Source organism: Hirundo rustica, chromosome 8, assembly GCF_015227805.2.
Source record: "Hirundo rustica isolate bHirRus1 chromosome 8, bHirRus1.pri.v3, whole genome shotgun sequence".
In the NCBI taxonomy this organism is placed as follows: domain Eukaryota; kingdom Metazoa; phylum Chordata; class Aves; order Passeriformes; family Hirundinidae; genus Hirundo; species Hirundo rustica.
The window spans coordinates 17,826,439-17,840,982 of NC_053457.1; the positions used below are offsets into that span (position 1 = coordinate 17,826,439).

General features: G+C 39.4%; 1 protein-coding gene across 1 annotated transcript; it reads right to left on the reverse strand.

Annotated features, from left to right (window-relative positions):
- Positions 1-2,793: 2,793 nt before the first annotated feature.
- Positions 2,794-14,250, reverse strand: GDF10 (growth differentiation factor 10). Its single transcript, XM_040071501.2, has 3 exons — positions 13,868-14,250; positions 8,002-8,909; positions 2,794-3,589 (listed from the first exon to the last, which is right to left on the reverse strand). Exons 1-3 carry the CDS (start codon positions 14,163-14,165, stop codon positions 3,398-3,400), a joined length of 1,398 nt encoding a protein of 465 aa, XP_039927435.1. The 5' UTR covers positions 14,166-14,250; the 3' UTR covers positions 2,794-3,397.
- Between the last annotated feature and the right edge of the window lie 294 nt (positions 14,251-14,544).

Genomic DNA, 14,544 nt, shown 5'->3' on the forward strand with positions numbered 1-14,544 from the left:
ATGTGATACACAAACACATTAATATTGTCCGGTGGTTTATTTTAATCATGCAGCCTTGTGCAAGTGAATTGAATACTCCACAAAAACCTAGGTACATTGTAGCTGTTGCTGCTACCTTTGGCAATTAAACAGTGGACTGAGAGAATTAAATTTTATTTGTTTCAGGAAAAAGGAGGTTTAACACTTTGCTAGTTAATATCAGCTGTTTTCATGTTTTATCTGTCTTTACTCATTCCATTTTCTTTTAGGATTAGTTAGTGGAATTATCTTGACCTGTGTTTATCACATGTAACTTTCTCTAGAAACTCAAGCATTGAGCAGAATGGTTTATAGGATGTTCAAAGAAATAAAAAGATCTGTTAGAACCAAGACAGTGAGGGTATCAGTGTCCTCTGGCAGCAGCTGTCTGCATTTGTGCCATTTGAAATGCAAATATTCTCTTTCCAGAGGAAGATTAGATGTCCAAGTTACAAAGATAGAGAAAGGAGTCACTTAAACCACTAAAAGTGGTGAAAGCCCTTTTTTTTTTTTTTTTTTTTTTTTTTTTTTTTTTTTTTTTTTTTTTTTTTGCCTTGAAGAATTGACCAGTACAGCTAAACTCCAAATGAAATAAACTTTACTAATAAGAGATATGTATGACTTATGTAGAAAGGGTATGGTTTGAAAGCAATCACACTTACAGGTATAATATATATAGTTTTGCTAACAGAAATTTAAATGCAGTCTTAACCTCTTAGAGTTTTGTAGGGGTCCTTATGAGTGTAGTAATAGCATTTTTCCTTATGTCCTATAGACCTTAGATCACAGTGTGTTATCTCTTGCCACAATAGCTTGCATCAGCACATCTTGGTAAAAATGTTTTTATCCAAGGACTAATTCAAGATATAGCAAATATTCCTTAAGGAAAACAAAATGCTGTAGATGAGAATATAAGCACACTAAGTTAATATGCCAGACTACTCAGAGCTAGTGATAAATAGTAGCAAGACTAGACCTACATAAAAAAGTAGATTTGCATAGAAGCAGAAATAACATGTATTTAAGATACTTTGAAGAATATTATGCTTATGGATGTTCTGTGGGAATGATGACTTTCTGACAACTTTGAAGTTTTTCTTTATACATTAGTATTACTCTGTCAATTGTAGTTGAGTTTCTCATTATTTATAAAAACACAAGATTGTAAATTTTTAAAAGGAGATCTCTAAAAGCAACACTATACAAAGGTTTTTCCCAATAGCTCTAGTGTAAATTACGGTAATAATTTACAAAGTACAAAATACTTTGGGAGAAGAACTGCAAACTTGATCACTGATATTTTGTCAGGCATGGCTGGCAGACACTACAGGGCACCATAGAACTATTTACTTCTTAGAGCTTTCTTGGAGGAATTAACAAGAACTGCTGTGAGAGTAACCCTGCAAAGCCTCCCATGCATGCTGAATCTTGCTTTTATGTACATTAGCAGGAAGTATCACTTTTACACACCTCTGTTGTCTGAGAATCTGCACCACCTGAGCATAGAAAAGTGGTGGCAGAAGATACCTAGAACCTTAGTAGGATAGGAGCCTTCCAGTTATTTGTTCATCAGAAGGAAGTGTGTGTAGTATCCCTCCCTTAAACAAAGCAACTCTCAATAGAGTAAGGTAGTGCCTAAGGTTAGACTGTTTCTTGAGGAGGAAGCGCTCCATATCTTATAATCTGTGCTACCTTACAGTCTTCAGATATTCTTCCACTCTTGGTCTCTTTATGATTATCATACAGCAGGTGGGTGAAAATGAATTATGTGACAAGTGTGTCCTAGAACATGGGGACACTAAGAGGATTGACAGACACCATGAGAGGAACACCAGCTCTTAAATGACTGCTGCAGTTAAAAGGCTACCATAAATGTATCAACAGGGGATTGTGTAGGAGTTAGAGGGATTCAGAGACTTTATTTCTATAAAGACTTCCAATGGAACCACTGCCAAATGTTTCCCATTTTGATGTTCATTGTTTGAAAAGAAAGTTAATGAAGGTTCTGGAAAGAGTTCAGAAGAGAGCTGTGAGAAATTGTTTCAAGGCTTAGAATAAGAAATCAATCTATTTAAATCTTAGCCAAAATGTAACTTGACCCTACTCTGTATACTAAAAATACACAGTGAAAGTATTTTGGATAATAGATAAAAGGGATCTAATGAAATAGGTTACAGTAAGATCCATTGAATTGAAGCTAAAGCTCATCAAATTCAGTCTAGGATTAAGCCACTGCATATGAACAAAGAGCACTAACTTTTGGAACAACTACTTGTAGTCCAGTAGAGATATTCTATCACATGAAATCTTTAAAGCCAAATTTATGCATGTTTTTCAAAGATATTCCCAAGCTTAAAACAGAAGTTCCATAATGCATGGTGCAGAAACTGCTGAGCAAGATTCTTTGATCTGTGCTATGCAGGAGGTCGGTCTCAATGATCGTAGTATTTCCTTCTGTCTTTAATCTATTGAAGCACATTATGACAAGCTTAACATGTATTTACAAGTTTCCATGTAATTAACAGAATGCAGGAGTGCACTTATAGAAAGACAATGAAATATTTTCAGATACTACTGTACCTTTAATTTATTAGCTTTTCTTAAAAGCATGTAACAATCTAGAGGATAAGCATAATTTACAAAAATATAAATCTTGGTTATTTTATTTTTAGTATTTCAACATATTACTATATTGTATGTGTTACTCAGAGAGTATGTTTAACAACCTGAAATTATCCAGCGAACCAAAAATGTGGGATATTACATGTTTTTTGTAGAACAAATATATTAAGGAAGGGTAACCAAAAATTACTATATTAACATATTGTTTATATGAGAACTTATGCAGTGAACTATACTTCCATCCTGAAGAAAATATACATTTTAAGCCCTTTATTACAGCATTTTTCAGCATAAATATGCATATTAAGAGTATGAGTGTTTTAGACAAAAATTTTTGATTTGTGTACAAAAGTGATATTCTAAAATAAGCCTGCCTTTGCAAGTTCACTTCTCATCTTCTTGGTTAACTGAAGAGATAAAATAGTCAGAAAATAACATATAAAAACATATTCTAGTCCTTTGATTATGGAAAATTTTACACTTAAATTTCTCTCTAAACACCAGGTATCTTGGCTAGGAGGGTTAGGAAGGTATCTGTAGAAGTACTGAATTCCTGGAAGACGAATATGAAAGACAAATTATGTCCTATCCTTCGAGGCGAGGACGTGCATTCTTTTATTTTCTCGGTGTGCTTTCTGTAGAGGAATTGGAGACTTGCATTGGTTCATCAACACAAGTGGAATCATTTCTCCTTTATAACTTCCCAGAGCAGTCAGGCAGGATTTATGGGCCTTGTTAAAGGTGTGTTTGTATGAACTTATCGGCAGGCACAAGTTTCAACTGACATGTTGGGATATACCTTCAAAACAACATTTTTGTTCTCATCTAAGAACAGGACACTGAGTGAGCTCATTTTGTCAGGAACACAGCAAGGTTCTGGGATGCCAGGAATGATTCCTACTGCTTTTACGATGCTCTGAATTGTAGCATGGTTTGATGGCCGGACAATCTAGAACAGAGAAGAAAATAGTTATAGCTTTATTTATGAGCAGCCACTTTCCTAGGTGGACTTGGTATAAGCAGTCGTTTTCCTAGGTAAACTTGGAAAATGACAACAATTTTGCAGTTTTTTGCTTCACAATAAAGCAAATATGTCATTGTTTGAGTTACAGGGCCATGCAGCACAGCCAGTCCCTCACACTTCCAGCTTTCCTCAGCTGGATGTATCCAACAGATATTTTGTGTTCCTTAGGCTACCTTCATAAATACCAGAGGAGGGCACTGGTGGCACAGCCAGCAGCCAGAGGCCTGAAGAAAAATGTCCCTGAATGTACGTACCTACTACATGCTGGAGGCAGGCATGCAGGAGAAGCCTAAGCTAGGGGATAGTTCTCAGTTGCTAGATGCTATATTTTGTTTTCTTAACTGCTTGTCTGACTTAGAAAATTTGCTACTGCAAGTATTTCCAAGACAACTATCCCTGTGCTCCAATAGAATTTTTCCTCATGTATGCTAACCTGGAATCTGTTACTTTTTCCTGGAGTAATCACTCTCTTTTAAAAGAGCAGAGTACTCCAGAAGTAGTGGCCACAGGAGAGAATTAGTACAGAATAGTCAAACACTCTGACAGAGCCTTTCTGGTCTTAACTGCATGACAAATAGTTCATATCTGTCATCTTTGCTTCCCTCTGCCTTCATCACCAGGCGTTGGTTTTTTTTTTTTTTTCTCCTTCACATGGGCTAGCCTCAGCCTGGGAGAAGGAAAAAGGTGAGGCTGGAGAAAAGTATGAAGTGAGGATTCACTGCGGCTTTACATCTATAACCTATTTAGGGTACTGAGCCACAAAACCCATGGTTTTCCATTTCAACATGAAAAATTATGTAGTCCATGGATAGAACAAATGAGCTGTTTTTAGGGTAATTCAGTTTTGAAACATTTGCATTAAGTGTAACACATCAGCAAATCAGATTCAAACCTTAACTGCTATTAAGGCTTTCAGATCTTCCTTAACTAAGCCATTATAAGGAGTAACTGTGAAATCCGTCCTTGACCATTCAAGACAGCATCCTTATAGCCAAGTCCCAACAAATGACCAATCCTGCACAGTGCCTTTCTGTAATAAGCATATGTTAGCAAAATTAGCAATAGCTTGCTCTCTCTTGTCTTCCTTCATCTTTAGATTTCAAAATTGTCCGCAGACAAGCAGCAGCGAAGTGAGTTCTCAGCTGCTGTGTGAAGTAAAAACCAGTTTCTACCCATGTTGGTCATGTCATAATATGTGAACAGCAAGAGAGAGACAGGAGTTTTTGTGTGTTTAAGCAACTGCAAAGTATAGAAATTCAAAGAATTAGAGCTTCTAGAATCAAGTTCTTAATTTAGCCTTTATGAAAAATGTTCTGAACTGTTCCTAGCACCTGTGTTATTTCATGCTGTTATTTGAAACAGTCACAGATCACAATGTGCTACTGAAACGGCATTTATGCAGTGGATAGCCATCATTGCCCTGACAGCCAGTTACTGACTTACAGGATTCTTGGCTATGAACCTGCAGGAGATCCTACAAGGATCTTCTCCTGCCGTGCAGCCACTAATATCTGCAAGGAACAAAGATATGTGAACAAAGTCTATCTATACTGAGCAGCTGACTCCCAAGACAACACCACTGATTATGTTTCTAATGCTTGAAAGTGGATATGCTATGCACAAAAGTGCTTGGAAAGGAAAATGCTTATGATAGACTGGTCCTCTGTATGGAATCTGGCTGCTTGAACCCTATATCCGCAGCAGAGCCAGACAGCACACCCATTCCATGTCCAGCCAGGCTCTGAATTTTTCCAGCCCTTCTGGAAACCTGGCATCAGTATTCAGGGATCACGGGCTTGGCTTCACATTTGACTTTGTCCTAATGTGCTAAAGCAGAAAGCTTGAAATAATTAATTGAATGCCCAGTAATAGTGGCACTGAGGAAGTGCTAATGTTTTAAATGCTGGCTGCTAAATTACATACAACATACCAGGTTCTGTGACAAGCAGGACTGGAATTTATTTGGCAAATGCAGCACTGAAGCCTTACAGATAACTTAGTCTTTCTTCTCAACAGTTCAGGGAATAAGAAATTCAGCAGGAAGGTAAGTGAACTCACTATGAGAAGATTTGTACCTATGCTGTTGAGTGTCTATCTAAATCAAGACTTGCAGTTATTAAAGTGGATGTGCAGAATGATGTACTGACACTTAAGAAAAAAAGTAAACCTACAGTGTGATGATACCCAACATCTCAGGTATGTAATTCTATCTCCAGAGTTCTAAAAGGGTACTTTGGAAATAAGGTGTCTGTTGTCCATCATAGGCCAAGTCTTTATGAATAGCTTTAATCTGGCCTTTGATACTTTCCTGAATTAGAGCATATGTGAAAGAAAAAAATTCTCCCTCAGTAATATTTAACAATTCTGATGCTCTGAACTGAACCTTCATTCAAGCTGGTGTCCTCTCTCCTTTTGAAACAGTCATTAAAAAATGTTACACCTTTGAATCTGCATCTTTTTTCCCCTCTTAAAAATACAAAGCTAACAAGTAGGAGACCTATTCCAAAGCAAGCCCAATCAATGAATGTGACTCAAACCTAGAATTCCCAAATATATGTATCTGTGATTTAGGTGGGGTTTTTTTTTTTTTTGTATTTTTGGTTTTTTTTTTTTTTTTTTTGGTTGGTTGGTTGGTTGGTTGGTTGGTTGGTTGGTTGGTTGGTTGGTTTTTTTTTCCCCTCCCAGTTGGGTTTTCGTTTCCCTTATTTGGTTTTTTGGGCATCAAGATACTAGTGAAAGGGAATCTTTATTATATATCAAGTATTTGCTTATATTTCTAGATAAGATATTAAGTGAGCAATATAACTTATTTAACTATTCAAGCCAGAAATGGATCCTTTCTCTTCTGGCCCTACCAGATTTTGTGTAATGCTCTTTTGCTCACAAGAAGTCAGATGTGTTAAATGCATATTTTTTGAAAGGTGGTTTGTTGTTGGTGTTTTTTGTTTGGTTTTGTTTGTTTGTTTGTTTTGGTTTGGTTTTTTGGTTTTTGTTTTTTTTTAAGTTGTTATGTGTGAATGCCGCATTAGACTGTGAGTCTATGGCAAAGGATCTATATTCCCAGGCTGTCTTTTGTTTTGGAGACGTTAAATGAAATAAGATTAAGTTGCATGACCAATTTGTATTACAACAACAAAGGGAAGTTGTATGTGAGTCTGTGCAAGCTTTAATTTTTGCTAGAGCATGTACTGATTTATGTACGCCAGGTTCAGCATTGGCCAGCTATACAAGAACATGGGGTCTGATTTGTACACCCTACCAGGAAGTCTGGATTTCTACTGTTCCTAGACTAGAAACTAGCTTACATATCTACTCTTCCTGAAATTATACTACTTGTTCCAACGCAAACATACATCGAACTCCCTGGATGTAAAGTAGGGCAAATTCCTGTTTCAGAGCCTTGAAATTCTGTGCTGTAAAGCACCATCCTTTATTTACATGCCAAATGACCACATACAAAAATGACAGTCGAACATATAATCAGACCATTTGAAGGCAGAATTGCAAAATAATTACAGTTTCTAAATATGCAGGTTATGCAGTGCTTCAGATCCTCCTCTCTGCCATTACTTGAAAGCCTTATAAAATCCTAAAATTCTCGTCCAACACAAGATTACCAACCTTTCTATTTGCCATAGAGCAGAGTGGGAGTGAGACAAATGTTTGCCTCTCCACTGGCAAATTTCACACTGCTTCTATAGGAGGAGCTCAGTATGCTTACTTTAGGGTGCTAGAGCCAGTCTTGTGGCATTTCTAGAGGTAAATCTCTTTTTTTTTTTTTTTTTTTGTTCCAGCAAGATTATCTAACATATTTAGAATTTAGATACACAAATATCATCTTAATCAGTGTTTTTGTTTTCAAAAGTGACAAGCAGTTTCCTGAAGTTAAAATACCTCAATGTAACTACTCTTCATTTTTCTTCTAAGGTATTACAAGTGGAATCCAGAAATATATTGATAGAGTAGCTTGTTTTAATATTAGTATATAATACTTCATATTTCTGCCACTACAATAGAGTATCTGGATGATTTAGTGTGTATAACCATATTTTCATCAGCTAAAAAAGTCATTATGCTATGTTTCAAGATTTAAGATGAGAAATTGTAGGATAAACCTGACGTATTTTTGCTATTCTTGAGATTGCATTTGAAGAAAACTGGGACTCTTTTTGCTCTCTGATGACTAAGTTGATGGAAACAATATTCTTTAGGACAAGGCAAGAAAACACAATGAAAAAGGTAAAAATCTAAAGGAAATTCTAACTAAAGAAGTAGTTGGATAAGCAGAACAGTAAGCCTACTGCTAGCAAGCTGACAAGAATAAAAAGGCATACTACCTTGGGCATTGGAAATTCACATGCACCTGCACAGTAGTAGGCATCAAATGATTTGGGAGATATGATCCATTCATTCCAGCCAATATCAGCAAAGTCAACTTTCATGTATCTTCTTGAACAAATCCTTGGCTCATTCCATTGTTTTCGCCTTGCTTTCTTCATTGTTTTCTCATCAAAATTCAGGACTTGAGACTTTTTAAGTGTTTCTGTATTTTCTTGTCCTTTTCTCCTTCGATCTTTGCGTGAGGCTTTTGGTTTCAAGGATCTGTAGGCATTCTCCCATATGTCATGTTTGTTGTATTTATTATTGTTGTAATCTACTTCTGGCAACTCGTTGTTCTGAATAGAGCTAGCAAGGTACGTATCCCTCCTAACTCGAGTATCAGTAGAAGCATTAGGGGATAGATTTGGGTCCCCGTCATTGGGAGGGAATGGATCATAACGCTGTAGGGTGCCTGCCACACTGTTAGGTTCAGAGATTGCAAGATCATTGGCATAAACTAGTATATAAGGTAAATGGCTCGCAACCTGTTCAGGGAAGCCCTGGTGTTTCTCCCCAGAATCAAGCTCGGCACAGAGAATGAGCTCTCCAGCTCGTTTTGATTCTTTTACGATGTGTGAAATGTCCTTTGCATGCCAAGCCCCTCGCCTTTGAAGAAGCACAGTGATGTTCCCTTTCACTAGTCCATAGGCAGAATTCTGGTGAATGCTTTGGAAAACTAGGTTGAGCCGTAGGACTGGAGGCAGGTGAAGGAGGCGGCAGGATGAGTTCTTGGACCGTTTACAAAACACTTCCCGGTGCCGAGGGCGTTTGTCAGCGTAGAAGTGAAAAGTGGCAGCAAGGATCATTTCTGAATCCTGCATGGATGTCAGATTGAAGCAGTACAAGGGCTTCTGGGCCAAGAATTCTGCAAGAGAGCAAGGAGAACATAGATATATATCTGAGACCAAAATGGTAGTAAAATCTTATATCCATTTAAGTGAATTAAAAAAATTTACTTTTCACTTCCATCAAATCATTTAGTATAGTGAGCTTGTTACTTCAACTTAAAACTATGGTGAATAAGAGGAGGAAAAAAACCGTAACTATTTAATAGCAATATTACAATGACATTGAGAGTGTCCAACTTACTGGGCATCTTTTGTACACATGAGGGATAAAATTCTTTGCAGAGCTTTTTAGTTCCAGACTGCCTTTCAATCTAGGCAGGCAAGAAAAGCAATCCTTGATTGTATTTCATTTATAACAAAGTCAGGCTCAGAGAAGCTGTCAAACTTACCTGGGGCAGAGCTCAGAGAAATACCTTGCTGAAACCAGTACTAGCAGAAACCAGATTTACAGTTAGTATTTGAGATTGTCTAATCTAAAGCTGACTGCAGATTCCTGAAAGATGTCCGGGTGCTAACTATGTGGGCAACAGTTCATCATCTGCAAGTAGTGCACACGGGACATTTCATAAGGGGGCTGGCAGTAAGCAGTGTGACATATTTTGGGGTCATTACTCCTCTGAGCAATCCTCCTTTCCAGTACACATCATGTAGGAGCTTTGTTTAAAGCACTGTAAAACACACTTGGTTTCTAAGGCTTGTGTTTAGATCTGTGTGAAGTTAGTGACAAATGCTATTGAAGAGGAGCTGACTCTTGAAATGCAAACTCCATTTGAAACAGCTTTTTAGCTAGCTGAACAGTTTGTGCTCAGCTTACATCTTTACCCTCCTTTTGAGGAAGACGAGCAATTTTAAACTAATAACTGCTTACACCACATTTATTTAAACAGTAGAAACCTTTCTTAGTGTGTCAAAATGTAATCCCATCCCACCATAAAAAGACAATGCCATAATAGTCTATCATTGAAAAGTTGTCTTTGTTTTTTTTACTAGCTCAACAGTATATGGGAAAGTGATGGCAGAACAAAGAAGTGATTCCTCTTCTCCCAAGCTCACACCACTACTTAGAATGCATCAAAGGATTACAGTCGGTAAGTTTCCATCTTTAAATAACCCAAGTGGACCAACCCTCTGGCAGCCCCGTTTCCTGAAATATCTGAAAATTCTCTGGCAGAAGAAAGTAAAAAACTACCCCAAACCAAACAGAATCTGAAAAGCGCAACAGCCAGGCTTCCCAGAAACACTTAGGTTTGTTTTTCAGTGCACTATGGATGATGAGCCACAGAAATTTGGGCAACAACAGAAAGGCAGTACCATTAACTGCCACCTATTGGAACATTATTCTTTTAAAGCACAGTTTCATTTGAAAGAGGGAAATAAATAGTGCTACACCTTACTAAATTGGTGGTTGCTATCTCCCAGTTAATGCTGGATAGAACCATGATTTGGACTAAAAGAACAGCAGATTAGCATGATCATTAATCCCAAGACCACACAGGCAGTCTTGGAGTACAAATGTTCAAGTAGGCAATTTCCATCTACACCATCTGTATTTTGTTCTTGATACAGTGAAGTAGAACAGCTTGCATTGATGTGATAAGAACCTATTTTTTTCTGTCAGTTCAGGACAAGATTCCTATTAGTAAACTTTTAATCAACACTAGTCGTATGTATATGTGTTCATACTATTAAAAATCTTAAGGGTTTTATTCAAGTCTTTGAAGCACAGAAATTTCACAAGGCTACTAGACAATTTCTCAGGCCAAAGAAGAGAGTATATAATACTGCCATTAGAACACCAGTCTTTATTATTGCATGTTCACTTCAGAAGACATATGTTTCTAAAAAGAAGTCTATATATTCTAGTTGAATTTTTAAATATTTTCTTTGAGTAGTAGAATGCTCCAAGCACCATAAGCTCTGTAGTTACTACTATGAAGCACAAGCATTGTTGGGATAAAAAATTTCAACCACCAGTGTCTCAGGGTTTCAGAAGGGAAGGTAACTTGTAATGATAAATCAGAAAAAGGGAGGCTGAATTAATCCAAAATAATTCTGTATATTTAGAATGAAACATACCCTTCAAAAGTCAAAATTATTTGTAAAACAGAATAAGAATCTATGAATCTGCAGCTACCAGACACCAGGAAATACAGACTTGTTAGGAATTTAGATGATTTGGATTTTGTATGGAGCATAGTTATATTTCCATATTGCATAAGTTCCCTCAGGCTTTTACCAACTTGTCAACCATGCATTATCAGTCATGATTTGGTTTTATTGCACATATGCATTATGATACAATCTTAATTAAATGGCTGCTATTTTCTACTCTTCATTAAGGTCTTTGCTTTGTTTAGCACAGAGGATGCATCGTGTTCAGGGAACAAGTCTGAGCTGGAAGAGTCAATTTATGGGGAAGTTTCATGGTTAGGCAGTAAATTGCTACCATGAAGATTAATTCCCCTCAATCTGAGCAATTTAGGTGAAATTGGACAATAACTTAATATTTCACATTTGGTCGCAAACCAATTATGACTCGACTAACTTCAGCCAGTTGGTGCTGTTTTCTAAAGCTACAAAGTTCCCTGAAAACTGGAAAGGACCTAAAGAAATAAGAAACCTGAGAAATTAGTTCTTAGACCGCCTCTCAGTTCCATAAAAAAAAAAAAAAAAAAAAAAAAAAAAGAACACATGTAGAGGTGAGCTGAGAGAAGGTGATCAGTTGTTTGTGAAGTACTCTTTCTGAAGGGGCGAGTTACTTCTAGAGGAACCAAAAAATACCCAGTTGTATTTGGACTACATGCAAACAGCACATGCATTTATATTTCAAGTGCCTCACACTGAACATGGAAAAATATTATACATTCCATGGCCCAGTCAACACCCCCTATAATCTCTAAGGAGCAAGTAGGATGGCAACACAACTTGGTGGTTGAGGAGAACTCAATAATACATATGACAAAGGACAAATGTCTGGACCAACATTTCGTATCTCTGAAGCCCTCATCTTGGCAACTGTAAATAACCCTGATGCTTGAGTGCCACCTAACAAACAGCTTTAAACAGCACAGCAGGAACAGACAGTTACAGATTTTCTGAAAGGTATGTGATAAATGAAGTAAGTCCATTGCTTGGAATTATGAAAATTATTGTGTGTGTAGTCTGTTTTGCTTATTTCAATAGGACTGCAATTATTATCCCTGTTTTATAAAGAAAGGATGTGCCACATGTCTTGTTAGAAAAACGTGCCAATTTCTTCTTTCAGAAGGAAACATTAGAATTTCTCAGAGAAGATAAACATAGTGACACATAAGGTTCTCCTCTCTCATCTTGCATTATTCTGTGGTACATTTTAGAGTGTTTATCACTAGCTTGATGAATGTCGTTCAAAGGAACAGTGCAGAGAAGCTTCTGCTTTCATGCCATGTTATTTGGGAGAGATGGGTAGATAGGTACATAGATAAGACACAGGAGACAGGAGTTTTGGACATAGATATGCCTTATTTCCATTGCAGGGAAAGCCAAGTTAATTTTGAGCCTCTCTGCCTTGGTTGCATGACCAGACAAATGTATTTGGTCAGCACAGTCTACCTGTGGGCTGCTATTCTACTATTTTAGTGTTTTAAAACAGAATTACAACTTAGACTACTTTGATGCAAGTAGTCTGTGCATCACATTATTTGAAAAATTAAGAAAAAGGATATAGTGCAATTCTTGTATTGTCCCCAAATCCCTTTTGTAGTCCAGGGCTTTATTTGGGTGACAGCCAGTATTAGCTGCTTAGTTCACAGAAAAGTAAAAGTGTTAACAGGAGGTCATGGAAAACCATCCGCAGTGGAAGTTCCTTCCTAACCCCTATTATAGCAATAGCTAGCTAATGATCTAGAGCATGACAATTTATTTTCCTCCCAAATGTCTACAGTTGTTTTACATCATAACTCCTAGATTTTTAGATATTTTCATTAGCCACTTACTCTTCCATGGAGTTTCCCCCTCCTTGAATACGATTACTTTTTAATATTACAGTTGCCATAGGATAGAAATTAAGTTGGGGTGCACAAGGGAATATGAATTATTGTGCAACATTATAGTAAGCATTCCCTAAAACACCGTATGCTGCACTGTACTCTATACATGAGATTTCAGTGGAGGAGATACAGATTAATGCAAAATTTGCTTTTTTTTGAGTTTAGATCCATAGGATTTGTCTAAATAAAATAATTAATATTTCTTACAAGGTAGTAACAACTAGATTCTGGAAACTGATACACTTCTTATTTTATGAATTAGGATCTTAGTTAGAGCCTGTAAGTGTTAACCAAAGAAGAAAGGTGTTTTCTAGAAAAAAAGAGGTTGCGTTTCCTTGGCAAAGGATAACAAATGTATGAACTTTAGCTAGGCAAACCTCCTTTTCATTATTTGACGTAATACTGGGATAATGAAAGTGTAGTTTTGGCACATTACATATGCTTCTCCACGCTCATAATCAAGCCAAATAAAACTGGGCAGAGGGAGGTCAGGTATCTGCCTTAGATTTAGGCAGTGCAAGGAATTTAGGATGCCGCGCAGTTTTAGGCGGTCCTGTAGGCGGCACTCTTCCTAGCAGGAACTTTGCGAGAAGAGCCGGGGAGAGGACCAGTGCCTGGAGCACTCGCTACTAGGTTTTTGCTCCAAGTATTTCTGAAAAGATCTTTTGGCCCAGTGTGATGTGCGCTGGGAACGGCGCTTCTTTTGCCGCTGGTTTGCATCCACAGCAACGGAGGCTTTCCCAAGGGAGATACTCTCCGGGAAGGGAAGCGAGCCAGGGAAGGTGGGAAGCCGTCCGCAAAGCGAGGGCCGACACCTTGACGGTGTAGGTAGCGAGGGACCCCCCAGCATTCACCCAGAATGACACCCTCGATGGAAACCCGTCACTTTAAAGCGAAAGAGGAGCGAGGGGGCTCCAGCGGTGCCCCCTGCGCCCGGCCCGTCTTACCCGGCCTGGCTTTGAAGCTGCGGACCGTGTTGCCGTCGCCGGGCCGGCTCCCTTCCCGGTTGTACTTCTCGTAGAGCTTAAGCATGTGGACAGCTACCATGTCCTGAGCGACGCTGCCCAGCCCAGGGGGCGGCGAAGAGCCGCCGCGGGGGTCGCGGCCCGGGGCGGACGAGTCGGGGTCGGCCGGCGGCCGGACGGGGCAGGCGGGCGGGCTGCCGGCGCCCTCCCCCGCAGGCGAGCGGCAGCCCCCGTGGCCCAGGGCCCACAGCAGGAGGCAGCAGGTCAGGCGGGCGGCCATCGGGGGATGCTGCGGGCGGGCGGCCGGGCGCGGAGCGGCGGCGGCTGGGTCGCTGCCTGCGTCTGGGTCTCCCGGTTGGCCCTGCCGCACCGGGGCGAGGGGGCGGCGGGGCCAGGGAGGAGGAGGGAGGGTGGGGGCGGCCCCCCCCGCCGCTGATGCCGCCTCCGCCGGGCCAATCCCCGGGCCCGGGGGCGAGGAGCTGCGGGCCGGGGGCGGCGGAGCGGGGGCAGCTCCAGGGGTCCGGGTGCGGAGGGACTGCGGGAGGGGACGCTGCATTTCTCCGACGCGGGGCTTCCCCGCTCCCTAAAGCGCAGCGGGAAAAGGATCTATATTAATTAGCGTCCAGCTGCTGATGAGAGACACATGTCACCGCCGCGGC